Source organism: Asparagus officinalis, chromosome 8 (assembly GCF_001876935.1).
Source record: "Asparagus officinalis chromosome 8, Aspof.V1, whole genome shotgun sequence".
NCBI classification, from domain to species: domain Eukaryota; kingdom Viridiplantae; phylum Streptophyta; class Magnoliopsida; order Asparagales; family Asparagaceae; genus Asparagus; species Asparagus officinalis.
Window position 1 is genome coordinate 117249548 of NC_033801.1, and position 13294 is coordinate 117262841.

The following is a 13294-nucleotide window of genomic DNA, read 5'->3' on the forward strand; positions in this document are numbered from 1 at the left end:
GTATTAGAGTCGTTCGTATTAGGATGTGTGACGGGGTTATTCGGGAGTTGGATGAAGTGAGGTTCGTTCCTCAGTTGAAGAAGAACATCATTTCGCTTGGAGTTTTGGAGACAACAGGCTATAGGGTGATCTTAGAGGATGCATGTTTGAAGGTCACATTTGGGTCCATTATTGTAATGAAGGGCGTCAGGAGGAAGAATTTATATTATTTGATTGGAAGCATGGTGATTGGTAGAGAGCTGACGACTTCTTTGGATTTGGTTAGACTGTGGCATTTATTGAGGCTGGGGTATTTGATTGGTTGTGTCGTGCATGGTTTGTTGAGAAGTGCTTTGACCTGCAGATTGAAGTCCTGTGAGCACATTGGTATGAGCAAGAAGACCGAGGTGGAATTTGGCACTTCTATCCATCGATCGAAGAGTCATTTAGGTGGTGTTCATTCAGGCATTTGGGGGCCTTCCAAGTGTTAGACCCTAGAGGGGGGTGATTAGGGTCTTATGCTAATCTAATCCGATTAAATACCAATTAAAAATTAATTAATAAGTTATCCTAGTAAGTATGAAATATAACAACTATATATAAGCTAGGATAAGCAATATGAACAACAAAGAGATATATCCTATGATATATGCAAGGATATGAAACTAACACAAGGGGTAAACAATTTAACTACAAATGTGATAGGGCAAAATGATCAATAAGCAATACACAATGACGATGTAAGATATGAACATGAAAACAAGTGCGCCAATGCAATCACAAACAAAAGGATATGTTTACGAGGTTCGGTCCCCACGACCTACGTCCCCGCTCCTCACCTCGAGGAGATCTCCACTATCACAACCGGGTTTTCTACGTTCACCCGAACAACGTTTACACCTCACAATACAATCACTATGCAATCACACCTCACACACTAAGTGTTGGTCCTAGCCTGTGTCCTCCTCCTCAAGTGCTCGGTTACAACCTCTCCCTAGGCACGTCAACCGACGCCACTCCTCTTGGATTCGACCCCGTCTCTCACCACACACTTCTCTCGGTGTACAAGTGTATTACAAGTGACTCCTCACAATTAGGCTCAAAATACAACAAGATTGTTCTCTACAATAGATGAGAACTCAATGTAAGCTCACTCTCTAAGTCACACAATCCCACAACCTAAATTATACAATGTATGCAAATACAATAAGCTCAATGGTTGTGTGTGTACAAAGAGATAAATAAAATCAAATCAACTAAACTCAAATATAAAATCTACCTTAAGAACAATTATAATCAAACAAGTATATAAATGTAAAGCTAGAGATTGAGTTTAGAAAACTTCTCCAATAGATGACAAGAAGGAGAGATGGAGATTGGAGCCCAAACAAGAAGATAATCTTCTCCACTTGTGAAAACAATCTTCAAACCAAACAAATACTAAAACACACTTAAACCCTTGTTTAAAACTCTTTAAACTTGTTTAAAACTCTTTAAACTTGTTTAAAACATTTCTTGAGTACCCTTAGAAGTATGAGGGCATGGGGTATATATAGGCTCATGAAACAAGCCCAAAAACCCAAGAAAACCAAGCAAAAAGACAAAAAAATGGATATATCAAAATCTGGGATTATAGCCGTTAGCTACAGTAACCAACGTCCAGAGACCGGTCCGGTCGACCGGATTACTGTAGCAGTGCGCAGCTATTTTGTAAAATCAATTTAAAATAGTAAATGAACTCCAAAAATTATGAAATTTTGTGGAAATGTTCTAGACATGTAGAATAACATGTAAGAGAAAGAATTTCTGAAAAATATTTTTCCAGTTGAGAGAAATAAATGTTTGAACACAAAAATACAGTTTCTAAAAATCTGATGTGATACACGATTTTGTAAAATCAATTAGGCACAGTAAATCAACTTCAAAAATAGTAAAAGTTTTAGGGAAGTTTCTAAACATGTAGATAAACATGTCAAAGAAAGAATTTCTTGAATATCATTTTCCATTTATGAAAACTCATCTATTTTGTAAAACATGCACGAACATGCACGAATGAAAATTATGATTTTGTAAATTCCATTAAACATAACAAATCAATTCCAAACTTGATGAACTTTGAGAAATGTTTGTAAACATGAAAACAAACATGTTAGAAAAAGAATTTCTCAATTTGCATTTATAATTTGTGAAAAACACTGTATTCTGCAAAAGCACTAAAAGACGTATATATGAAAAACATGTGATTGTTATTTTTGACTCAAAACAAGTTTTGAAAACTTATGGAATATTTATATGGACATAATAAAAGTTGTTTATGATGTAAATATAGTCCAAAACTTATTTTGCATAAAAACACTTATAGTTACGAAAATCACAAATATATATGTGTGTGTATGTTTGAGCTTATAGAATTAACACACATGATATAAACCTATACTAAATATACCCAAGCAATGATCTTGATCTTCATTGTAGCTCAACTTGGTACACGTTGCGGATGAAGCTAAACTTGGATCTTGAACTTGAATTGTACGATGCTTCACTCCATAATTCCGCCAACCTCCATTTGATATCGTCGTTATGGCGCAATCCATCCATCCTCCAACTACGTTGTTTGTCTACAATACATAGGAATGCACAAACACTAGACAAACAACATTAGTAGTAAATTATTTGTAAATCATCATCAAAACAAGAAGGCCAACACCAAGAAGGCATTATTGGGTGGTAATCGAAATTTAGTTTCCGTAGTTGATGATTGTTCTAGGCATTTGTGGATTGCAACCAAGCCCCGTGTGATTGGAGAGGAAACATTAGGGCAACGAGATGAAATGTCAGATTTGGTGAGTTGTTCCTTACTAGAGGAGGATCGGCGTTTGATGTCGAGCATTGGTTTTGGTGTTCGGGCTTCGACATATTTGGGTCATCTTGTTCATAGGTTCCCGACTGCTGCGTTTGGAGATTTTGGATCTGGTGGAGTTGCTTCAAATTTTGGGTTGCGTTGGATGTTTGGTTGCCCATCATTTGGTCACATCGAGGATGTGAGATTTGATCTGATTGCACATTTGGAATTCAGAGGCGTGTTTGGTTATCAGGTATTGGCTTCTGATTTTGTTCTGAGCAGGTATGGCACATTTGACTCTCGGCGGGTGGAGAGTGTTGATCAGATCGTTAAGATATCGTAGCGGGTGGAGAGTGATGCTACTCCACGTTGGGTGGAGATTACTCCACATACTCCAGATCATATTACATCGTTTGAGATTCTAGCTGAGGTGACACAATTTAGGGATCATTTGGATTTGGATGCAGATGATGAGTTGGTTTTGAATTCGAGTGCAGCTGGTGGACATAGTTCTTATTTGGTTATGGCCGTTGATTCACCTCAGGTGGAGGTGTTTAGATTGTTTCACTTTGGGGCCATTGGGAGAGCTATCAGTTACAGATTAGTTGGTGATGTTGGAAAATGGTTGAGAACTCTTCTATTTGATTGAGGGCCTTTGGAGGCCATTGGGTGAACTACGTGAAGGCTTGATTCCTTGGGCAAGAGGATACATTGGCAGTCATTTATGATGCAGCCGATTTGGTGAGTTGATACCGACATTTGGATTTTGTTCGCATTATCGTTTGGGTTCTCGACTTGTTGTGGATTGAGTCTATTGTCATGGTTTCGTTCTACTTCATACTAGACGCAATAAGTGAGACGTTTGATTTAGTTGGTGTCGGTTCAGTTTTGGAAAAACTTCGCCGAGGTGGAGAATTATGAAAACGACGAAATTTTTTGAGAAAAAACGTAAAAAATAAGCAAGACAGGCTCCACCACACCCTGATGTGGTGTCTGCCACACCCAGGTGACAGAATCTATCCCTGTTGACATGGGTGTGGTCTGCCATACCCAGTTATGACAGAATCTGCCATGTTTTCAGGGGTATGGTGTCTGCCAACCCCGGATGTGGCAAACTCGCTTTTTAGAATCTCAATCTGTTTGGGATTGTGTTTTGTTATACATATAGACATGTTTTTAGAGTTTCTTTGGTTTTGATTGGACTTTGATTAAGCATTGATTGAGGGATATTTGGAGCATAGAAAAGAGGTATTTTCTGAGCTATTAGATAGGGTTTTATTTGGAGAGAATTAGAAATTTGTTGGTGAGATTAGTTGGTTGTTTTAAGTGATTTGTAATCTCAGTTTATACTCTTCTTCTCTATTAGTAAAAACTCATCCCCTTCTTGCCCCGTGGACGTAGGCAACTTGCTGAACCTCGTAAAAATTGGTTGTTTGTGTTTGTGCCGTTATCTTGGATTGTTTAGCCTTCTATCTCGATGTTTTGGTTTGGTTCCTCGAAGCACAACAATTTGGCCGCCGCGCACAACATCGATTCGGTTGGTTTTTGCTATTTTTTAACAAACTAAATTGAATCAAACTAGATTCAAAACCAAACCGAATCAAATCAAATCGGTTCAATGCGGCTTAATTCAGCTTATTTAATTTGTTCGGTTGGGACTTAGACATATCAAGTTAGAGAATTTTTAGCTAAAATGATTTTTAAACCTTTCACTCATCTCGTATTTCCAAATTGAAGAGAAAAGGAAGCATGTCAATAACTTAAAAACCAAAATTAATTATCAATTAAGATACATAAGAATATTAGTATAAATCATCTATTTACTAATGAATTTTAGAAAATTATGTTGAGATCGGTCAATTTAGTTATTTCGGTTTTACACATTCTAAAACTGAACGAACTGTGTACTCTTTTTTTAAACCAACCGAACCGTAAAAATTAGATCGGTGCGATCAGCTTCGTTGGTTTGGGCCGAACCGTGCTCAACTCCGTGCATTAACCCAAAACGTTACTTTTCCAACACACTGGGTGAGTAAACCATTTTCCGCAACAAAATTCCTAGTCTTCAGTTATTGGCCCCCGATTTTTAAGATTGGATCCCATCATTTCGCGCGAGTTTGTTTCTCTTCCTCCTCTCTCTCTCTCTCTCTCTCTCTCAATTGCTCTCTTCTCCAAAATCACACCCAATCTCTCTGTCTCCTTCTCTCTCTCTCCCTCTCTCTGTCTCTCTCAACTGCTCTCTTCTTCTCCATAATCTCATTCCCTCTCTCTCTCCCTCATTCCCTCTCTCTCTCCCCCTCAATTACTCTCGACTCCAAAATCACGCCCAAAATCGTCACCAAAACAAAAACCATGAGAGCGTATCTCTCTCCTCCCACCTCCTTCCATCACAACCTCAACCCTCACTCTCTCCTCTTCAAACCCATCACCCTCAACCTCTCCCACCCTCAAAAACCCACAAAGCAAAATTTCCGAGAAGCCGGAAAATTCTCAACTCTTCAGCCTTCGTGGCTCATCCCCCCTCCCTCTTTCACCCTCAATCACCAGCTCAACCCCTCTAACATCCCCCTCTCCCTTCGCCTCCTCCAACTCAAGCGAAAGAACGACAAACTCGCGCATATTAAACTAGCAAATCCTTCAGAGCTCGGTTCTATAGGCAATGCAGTTTGGACTTTGGCTTGTGTGCTCGAAAACTTGCAAATGTCAGCTATACAGGTTGATGACAAAGAGATTCTTGATAGAGTTTCGAGGGATGGGAAATCTTCGATTGTGTGGTTATTTCAGAGAGTGTTCTCTAGTTCGCCTCAGATTGCAATTGGGCTTCTTGTTATGATGATGGAGTTTATGGTGAACGCTTTGGATGGGTTTGTTTGTGGGATTGGATCAATGATTTTTGAATCAGAGGAGAAAGTGTGGGGTGGTTGTCTAGAGGTTGGGGATGATCTGTCTGTTGATTACATAAAGAGGAGGGTTTTTTATGAGAATTTAATTGTTACGGGGCAGAGGGACTCGATGATTCTTTCGAATTATGCACAATTTCTTTATTTGTTTGAGAACGATATCGAGAGGTATGGAAGTTTTGTTTTGTGTCGATAGCGTTGGAGTTTTAAGTGTAGCTTACCGTAAATTATGACCTTGTTCTTGATCAAGACTTAATTTGATTTCCTATATAGGTCGCACTGAGCTCAATTTTGACTGGTTATTCATGCAAATCACAATCTTCGCAGTTTTCAATCTGATAGCATTACTAATTTTTCCGATTTAGTTAATCTTTTGTATGTTAAATTAGAACTGAACTTGTACTTTGAGATTGATAATAACTAATGATTGGATAGGTACAAATATTTTCTTTTATGCCAACATTTGCCAATGTAAGTATATATAGTTTAAGCTCAATACTGCTTAAGTTCTCGATCAAACCCTGATTTCAAATATAGGTTTCATTGAGCTCAATTTTTGACAGGTTATGCATGCAAATCATAGTCTTTGCCATCTGAATCACAAATCTTGCACTTTTTTGCTTTTGCACAATGTTATTTTTTCTCCTTTAATTCATGTTTCTGTACGAGAAAATTTAGTTATTTCTTTTTTGCCTCGCCACATTGAATTAGAATTGATTCATAGTTTGAGACTGAGAGATAACTGACAATTTTGATTCGTACAATATTCCTTTTATGTTGACATTGCATTAGAATCTTAGTATAGTTTGAGCTCAACACTGACCAGATTTTGATCAACCCTGGTGAGATTACATACATAGGTTTCAGTGAACTCAACTGTTGACTGTAATGGAACAAAATTCAAATAAATGAAATCATTGTCCATGTAGTCAAACGATTTTGTTGCGCACAGTTAATTACAACTCAATCAGTTCAAGGTGAATTTTATGACTGAAAATTGATCAAAACTCTGATTTTTCTTTGAACAGAGCCAATGATTATTTCAGTTTGTCAGTAAAGTCTGAACCGATTGATTCAGAGGCGATCAGCAGGTATGCGATATTCTTATGGCGTGCCCGAGGTGATAACGAGAGAGCAGAGGAGATGTTCCAAGAGGCAATACATGTTGATCGGGACAACAGTTACCATCTAAGTATGTATGTGTGGTTTCTTAATGAAACAGGCTCTACAGATACTTGTTACCGTCTTACTGGTCATACTAGGGATGATGATGATGAAGAAGAATATGAAGAGCTCTCGAGTTTGTAACAATAAGTTACAACTTTTGTTCGGAAATGCAAAGATTTTTTTTTTTGTTTTTTAAGTTGATCAATGACTTTGAGATGACTGAGATATCTACAATTTTGTTCATTTCCAGTACATGAGAACAAATGTATGTATTTTGATCGAGAGATAAACTTTGTTTTAATTCTAAAAAGTAGTATTTATACTCTTCTGTAGTATTTTACCTTTACTTGCTGCATTTGGACCATTCTATATGAGACTGAATAATTTCACAGGAATTAAGTATTCAATTGACAAGTTTCAGTTGGTATTTAGATAATAAATTAGAAAAATATGTGAGTTTATTGGAATGAAAGTGAGAGATTCAAAAGCATTGATTCAAACTTGGATCATAATGAAGAACACAGTATCTTGGCATCCAAACAGGGCTAGAGAAAAAAGAGAGGCTAAAGCTTTCATACACTTAGAGCAAACAACTAGTAACTTTCAGTATTATTACTGAAATTATCCAGTTAAAATTAGACACCTAATTGAACACTCTCCTTAAAATTTCATTTTAAATAGGACCTTTTTTCACATGGAATAAGAAAAAGAGGAAAAGTTAAAAAACATACCATTTCTTTTTATGGAAGTAAATCTGTGGAGTACCATAAGATCCTTTTTCTTAAATTTCAAAATCGCTCATTAAACAGATGAAATTGGTTTAACAAAAATTCCCCTGCAAACTTTAGCAGTGATATGCACGAATTTCTCGATGCACTCTCTTCGCGCATGCTACATTTTCTATTCAACAGTTTTACTTGTTATTTTACTCTAAAATTGGTCACCTCAACGGTTTTCTTGGTGTATTTTTGTACTTGGAGATACTACATATCCTAATATCCTAATTAAACTTTCACCCATTTTTCGTTTTGAATAAATCAGAGTTTCACCTGTTAAAGTAAGACAAAGAGTCTTGGGTAAATTTCCCTTGAATTGAATATTAAGTGTGTACATATATATATACAAGTAGAGGAGGGTGATGTTTGTTCTCATAACCAATGTGAGACTAAACCCACTACTAACACAATATTATCCACAGCCCCCCTCAAACTCATGTTGGATCAAACAAAGTGAGTTTGCGTACAAGAAACTAGAATCGATGAACGAGTAAGGCCTTTGTGAAGAAATCTGCAAGCTCGTCAGCAGATGAGACATGAGGAAGTAGAATTGTCTTGTCCTTGATAACTTGTTGACGGACAAAATGAGCGTCAATCTCAATATGTTTGGTCCTCTCATGAAATACTGGATTATTAGCAATCTGGATGGCACTCTTATTATCACAATAGAGAGGAGTAGGAATCGTAACAGAAATACTAAAATCACTGAGAAGATGACGAAGATGAATAATCTCTTTAGCTGTTGTGGATATTGCACGATACTCTGCATCGGTGTTGGAAAGAGCAATAACATCTTGTTTCTTACTCCGCCAGGAAATAAGGGAATCACTAAGAAATATACAATAACCTGTGGTAGGCTTCCTGATAGTGGGACCATCAGCCCAATCAGCATCAGAATATGTACAAAGCTCTAACTTGGATGTAGCAGAAAACAGAAGAGAGTGAGTGTTAGTACCCCGGAGATACCGAAGAATTCGTAATAAGGCAGCATAATGTGCAGAACGTGGGGCACTAACAAATTGACTGACAATACCAACAGCATGAGAGATATTTGGTTGAGAGATGCACAAATAGACCAACTGGCTAATAAGATGTCGATATCGGGTAGGATCAGATAGAGGCTCACCATCACTAGAACGAAGTTTGACATTCTGTTGGAGTGGAGTATCAGCAGTTACATCGTCAGTTAGCTTAGCGTGATCTAGAATATCTAAGAGATACTTCTGTTGAGACAGTAGTACACCCCGCGAGCCTTGAAAAATTTCTAGACTAAGAAATAGCAAGAGATCCAAGATCCTTCATGTGAAACTGTTGTTGTAATTGAGATTTTGCGAACTGTATACCAGCATCATCATCTCTTGTAATGATTATATCATTTACATAAATGAGTAATAAAATTCTGTCACACGATGTAGTGCGAACAAACAAAAAAGCATATTGATGACTCTCCATAAAGCCCACCTTGAGCACGACATCACGAAAATACTCAAACCAAGCATGGGGTGCCTGCTTGAGACCATAAACAACACGACGAAGGAGACATACGTGTCTCGGAGGAATATTAGACCCTGGAGGCGGTTGCATATATATTATCTCAGATAAAGAACCATGAAGAAAAATATGCTTGATATCCATCTGGTATAATGGCCAACGATGAGCATCAACAACCGTAAGTAGAGTACGAACAGTGGGCATCTGAGCAACAGGAGCAAATGTCTCCTCATAATCAATACATTATTGCTGAGTAAAACCTCGAGCCACTAAACGAGCTTTTCGATGTTCAATAGTGCCATCAGGACGATACTTGACCTTATAAACTCATTTACTACCAACAAGAGAGATCCCAGGGGGATAGGGAACAACATCCTAGTTATGTGTTTGCTTAAATGCCTGAAACCTCAGCCATAGCCTATCGCCACTCTGGAAATCGAACTACCTCTTGAAAGGACTTTGGCTCAACGGTAGTATTAATGGCAGTAAGAAAGTTATGAAAGATAGGTGAATAGGAAGTAATTGAAGCATACCGGGCATGCATGACATGTGAGCATTTGTCTCGATGAAAAGCAAGAGGAACCTCATGCGGGGGAGATGTTGACACAGGTGCGTGGAGATCAACAGTATTTTCTAGAGTGAGTATCATATCCACGGGATAGGGATCAGATGGTGTAAGAGAAGGCTCGGGTGAGGAAGAGTCAACAGAAGGAGATGGGAAGGAAAACTGAGGTGAAGAAGTGAGTGATGTAGCTGACGGGGAAGCATAATCAGTAGAGTGGAGAAAATTGAAGTCATCAGAAGCAGAATAATATGGAAAATCCTCTTCAAACTGAATGTAACGAGATATATGAGTTTGACGACTTGCAGGATCATAACAATGATAACCTCAATGTTCCGAACTAATTCCTAAATAGATATAAGAAACAACTCTGGGAGACAATTTATCACGTTCGTGAGATGATAGAAGAATGAAACAACGACAACTAAAAATGCGGACCAAATCATAATGAGGAGGATGAGTATAAACACGACTATGAGGAGTAGTACCGGAAAGAGAGCTAGATTGAGTGATATTAATAGCATGAGTAGCAGTGAGAATGACCTCAACCTAAAAACAATAAGGAACAGAGTAAGAAATGAGCATGGATCGAGCGGTATCGAGGATATGATGATGTTTGCGTTCAGTAATACCATTTTGCTCATGAGTGTAGGGATATGACTATTGAAAAATAGTCCCATGAGAGGACATGATAGAGCGCATGGTAGAGGATAGGTACTCTTTGATATAGTCAGAATGGAAAACTTTAATATGAGATTGCCATCGAGTGAATATCATAGCAGTGAAGGCTTAATAAGAAGTAAGTACGTCAGAGCGATTCTTAAGTAGGTAAACCCATATATAACGAGAGAAATCGTCGATAAAACTAACATAATATGAGTAGGCAGATGAAGAAGGCAGAGGAGCTGGCCCCCAAATATCAGAATGTAGTAAATCAAATAAGGAAGTGGATACAAATGTACTCATTTTAAATGGTAAAGCAGTGAATTTAGCTAATTTATAACCAGTACATGACTCAATATTAGAACTAGATGATATAGGACCAAATACTTGATACTGAATAAGACTCTCCAGCCTTTTAGTAGACACATGACCAAGTCTTCTATGCTACAAATTGGCAGGAAGCAAGGTAGATAGTTTTGACGAACAAACAGAAGCAACAAGAGAACATGGATGTATGAACTCTGGAAGGTGAAGGTATTTCAAAAAATACAACTTGTGCCTCCTACGACCCGCCCCAACCGTCTTGCCCATCTGTGGATCCTACACAAGACAAGTATCAGAAGAAAATAAGACAAGCAAGCTAGCCATATATAAAGAGCTAATAAAAATTAAATTCAAGCACAACTATGGAGCCACATAGACGGGACCAAGTGTTAGATGGCCAGATAGATCATTTGTGGGTAATAGAGTCATATTGAGTAATAGACAATGGTTGTCCAGCAGCTATGTAGATAGGAGGAAGAGAAGATGAAGTGAATACAGAAGATAAAAGTGAGGTATTACAAGTCATATGAAAAGAACAACCAGAGTCAAAAATCCAGAGATCATTCACACCAGAGACCAAAGGGTTAGCTGAAGAACCAATAAAAAAATATCAGAGAGTTGTGCAGCGGATGTAGAGGTGATATACTGAAAAGCATCAAGTTGACGACGAAGATCTTCAATAACTTGAATAGTAGAGCCTGAAGTGGTAGAATGTATATCATTGGTCAGCAATTCTGGTGTACGAGAGGGTTGAGACTGAGGGGGTCGCCGACCACAACTAGTACCTAAGGAACGTAACTCAGGATGAAGCTTGAAGCATGTCTTAATGTGGTGTCCTTCCTTCTTGCAATATTTACAAAAGAGCTTAGATCAAGCCTGTGGAGATGGAGCCTGTTGAGAAGTATGATTCATAACAGGAGCAGTGACAGGTACAGACAAAGCAGTCTTGAGTGAAGAGGTAGGAGTGTATGTTGATAAATTGAGTCGTGTTATCTATTGCCGGGTCTCATAAGCAGTGAGAGCTCCCATAACTGAGGCCAAAGTCAGAAATTGAGGCTGATGAAGTCCGGGTCTCATAAGCAGTGAGAGCTCCCATAACTGAGGCCAAAGTCAGAAATTGAGGCTGATGAAGTAGTTGATCAGCCATAGTTGAATATTCAGGAACTGAGGCCAAAGTCAGAAATTGAGGCTGATGAAGTAGTTGATCAGCCATAGTTGAATATTCAGGAAGGAACTAAAATAGTTGATGCACCTCATGCCGCTCGTACCAAGCTAGCCAGTCTTCATATGTGGAATCACGTCTAGGAAGCATAGAGCATAATTCTGTCCAAAAAGCTTGCATTTGTCCAAAATAAGACTGCAGAGAGGAACTACCTTTGCCTTATAGAGCAACGTATTGCAGAAGATATGCCTCCCGTGCACCAAAATACTCACGCCTCGTTTGGTACGCGGGAATGGACTCACATGAGAATGGAATGGAATTAATGTGACAATGGAATAGTCATTCTCATTCTCACATTTGGGTGTAATTTATGAAATAAAATAGGAATAGACGTATTTTAAAATTGTATATTTTATTAATTCCTATTTAATAGGGAATGCCCATTGCCTATCATTTCATTAGGAATGTTCATTCCCACATAAAGTGGGAATTAATGAGAAGTGAGAATGGACATTCCAACTTCAAAAAAGAGGATGTGTCTGGTAGGAAGGAATGAGAAGTGAGAATGACTATTCCATTCCACCCTATTTCCGCGTACCAAACGAGGCCTCAGTGAAACGCTCAGTGAGGTGAGTCCACATGGCCCGAGCAGAGGGAAGCGAACTAATTTCAACAGTGAAACCGGAGCCAACACAGCGAGTTGTAGGCTGTCTAAAAATCACAATAGATAGCTGATCCCCATCAAAACACCGATGATGGAAGTTACAATCTGACGACTTCCAGAAGGCTACAATTTGAAGACTTTCACGTAGATCGCTGAAGGTTACAATCTGACGACCTTCACGATAACCGATGAGAGCTCTAGTTTACCAGCCTTCACAATCAACATCGAGAGTTACAATCTGACGACTCTTGCATATCAAAGAGCTAAAGTAAAGATTACAAAATGACGATCTTTGCAAAACTTCGATAGAAAGAGACTACAAATCGACGGTCTCTTCAAATCAAGACGTGGAAGTCCTCCCCGCGTACCAGCATCAAGATGCGCCGCGTTCATAGCCACGAACGCAGCTCAACGCAGCTCATATCGCAGCTCAACGCAGCTCCAACCGTTGCTCAACGCAGCTCCAAGCGTTGCTCAACGCAGCTCCAACCGCAGCTCAACGCAGCTCCAAGCGCTGCTCAACGCAGCTCCAACCGCTGCTCAACGCAGCTCCAAGCGCTGCCAAACACAGCTCCAACCAGCCGCTGAACGCAGCTTCAACAATCAGCCGCAGAACGCAGCTCCAAATCGCTGCACAACACAACTTCACAACGCTGCGCCCGAGCTTCCAGATGCTGCGTTCAAGCTTTTAGGCATTGCGTTTGGACACAGAATTCATGCCAGAACGCGGGCCTGCGTTTGAATCATTCAAACACGAGCTGAAC

General features: G+C 39.0%; 1 protein-coding gene across 1 annotated transcript; it reads left to right on the forward strand.

The window, feature by feature from the left end:
- LOC109821228 lies at nt 4992-7214 on the forward strand. The gene is made up of 2 exons (XM_020387412.1): nt 4992-5889; nt 6750-7214. The coding sequence occupies exons 1-2, from the start codon at nt 5174-5176 to the stop codon at nt 7027-7029; spliced, it is 996 nt and encodes a 331-aa protein (XP_020243001.1). The 5' UTR covers nt 4992-5173; the 3' UTR covers nt 7030-7214.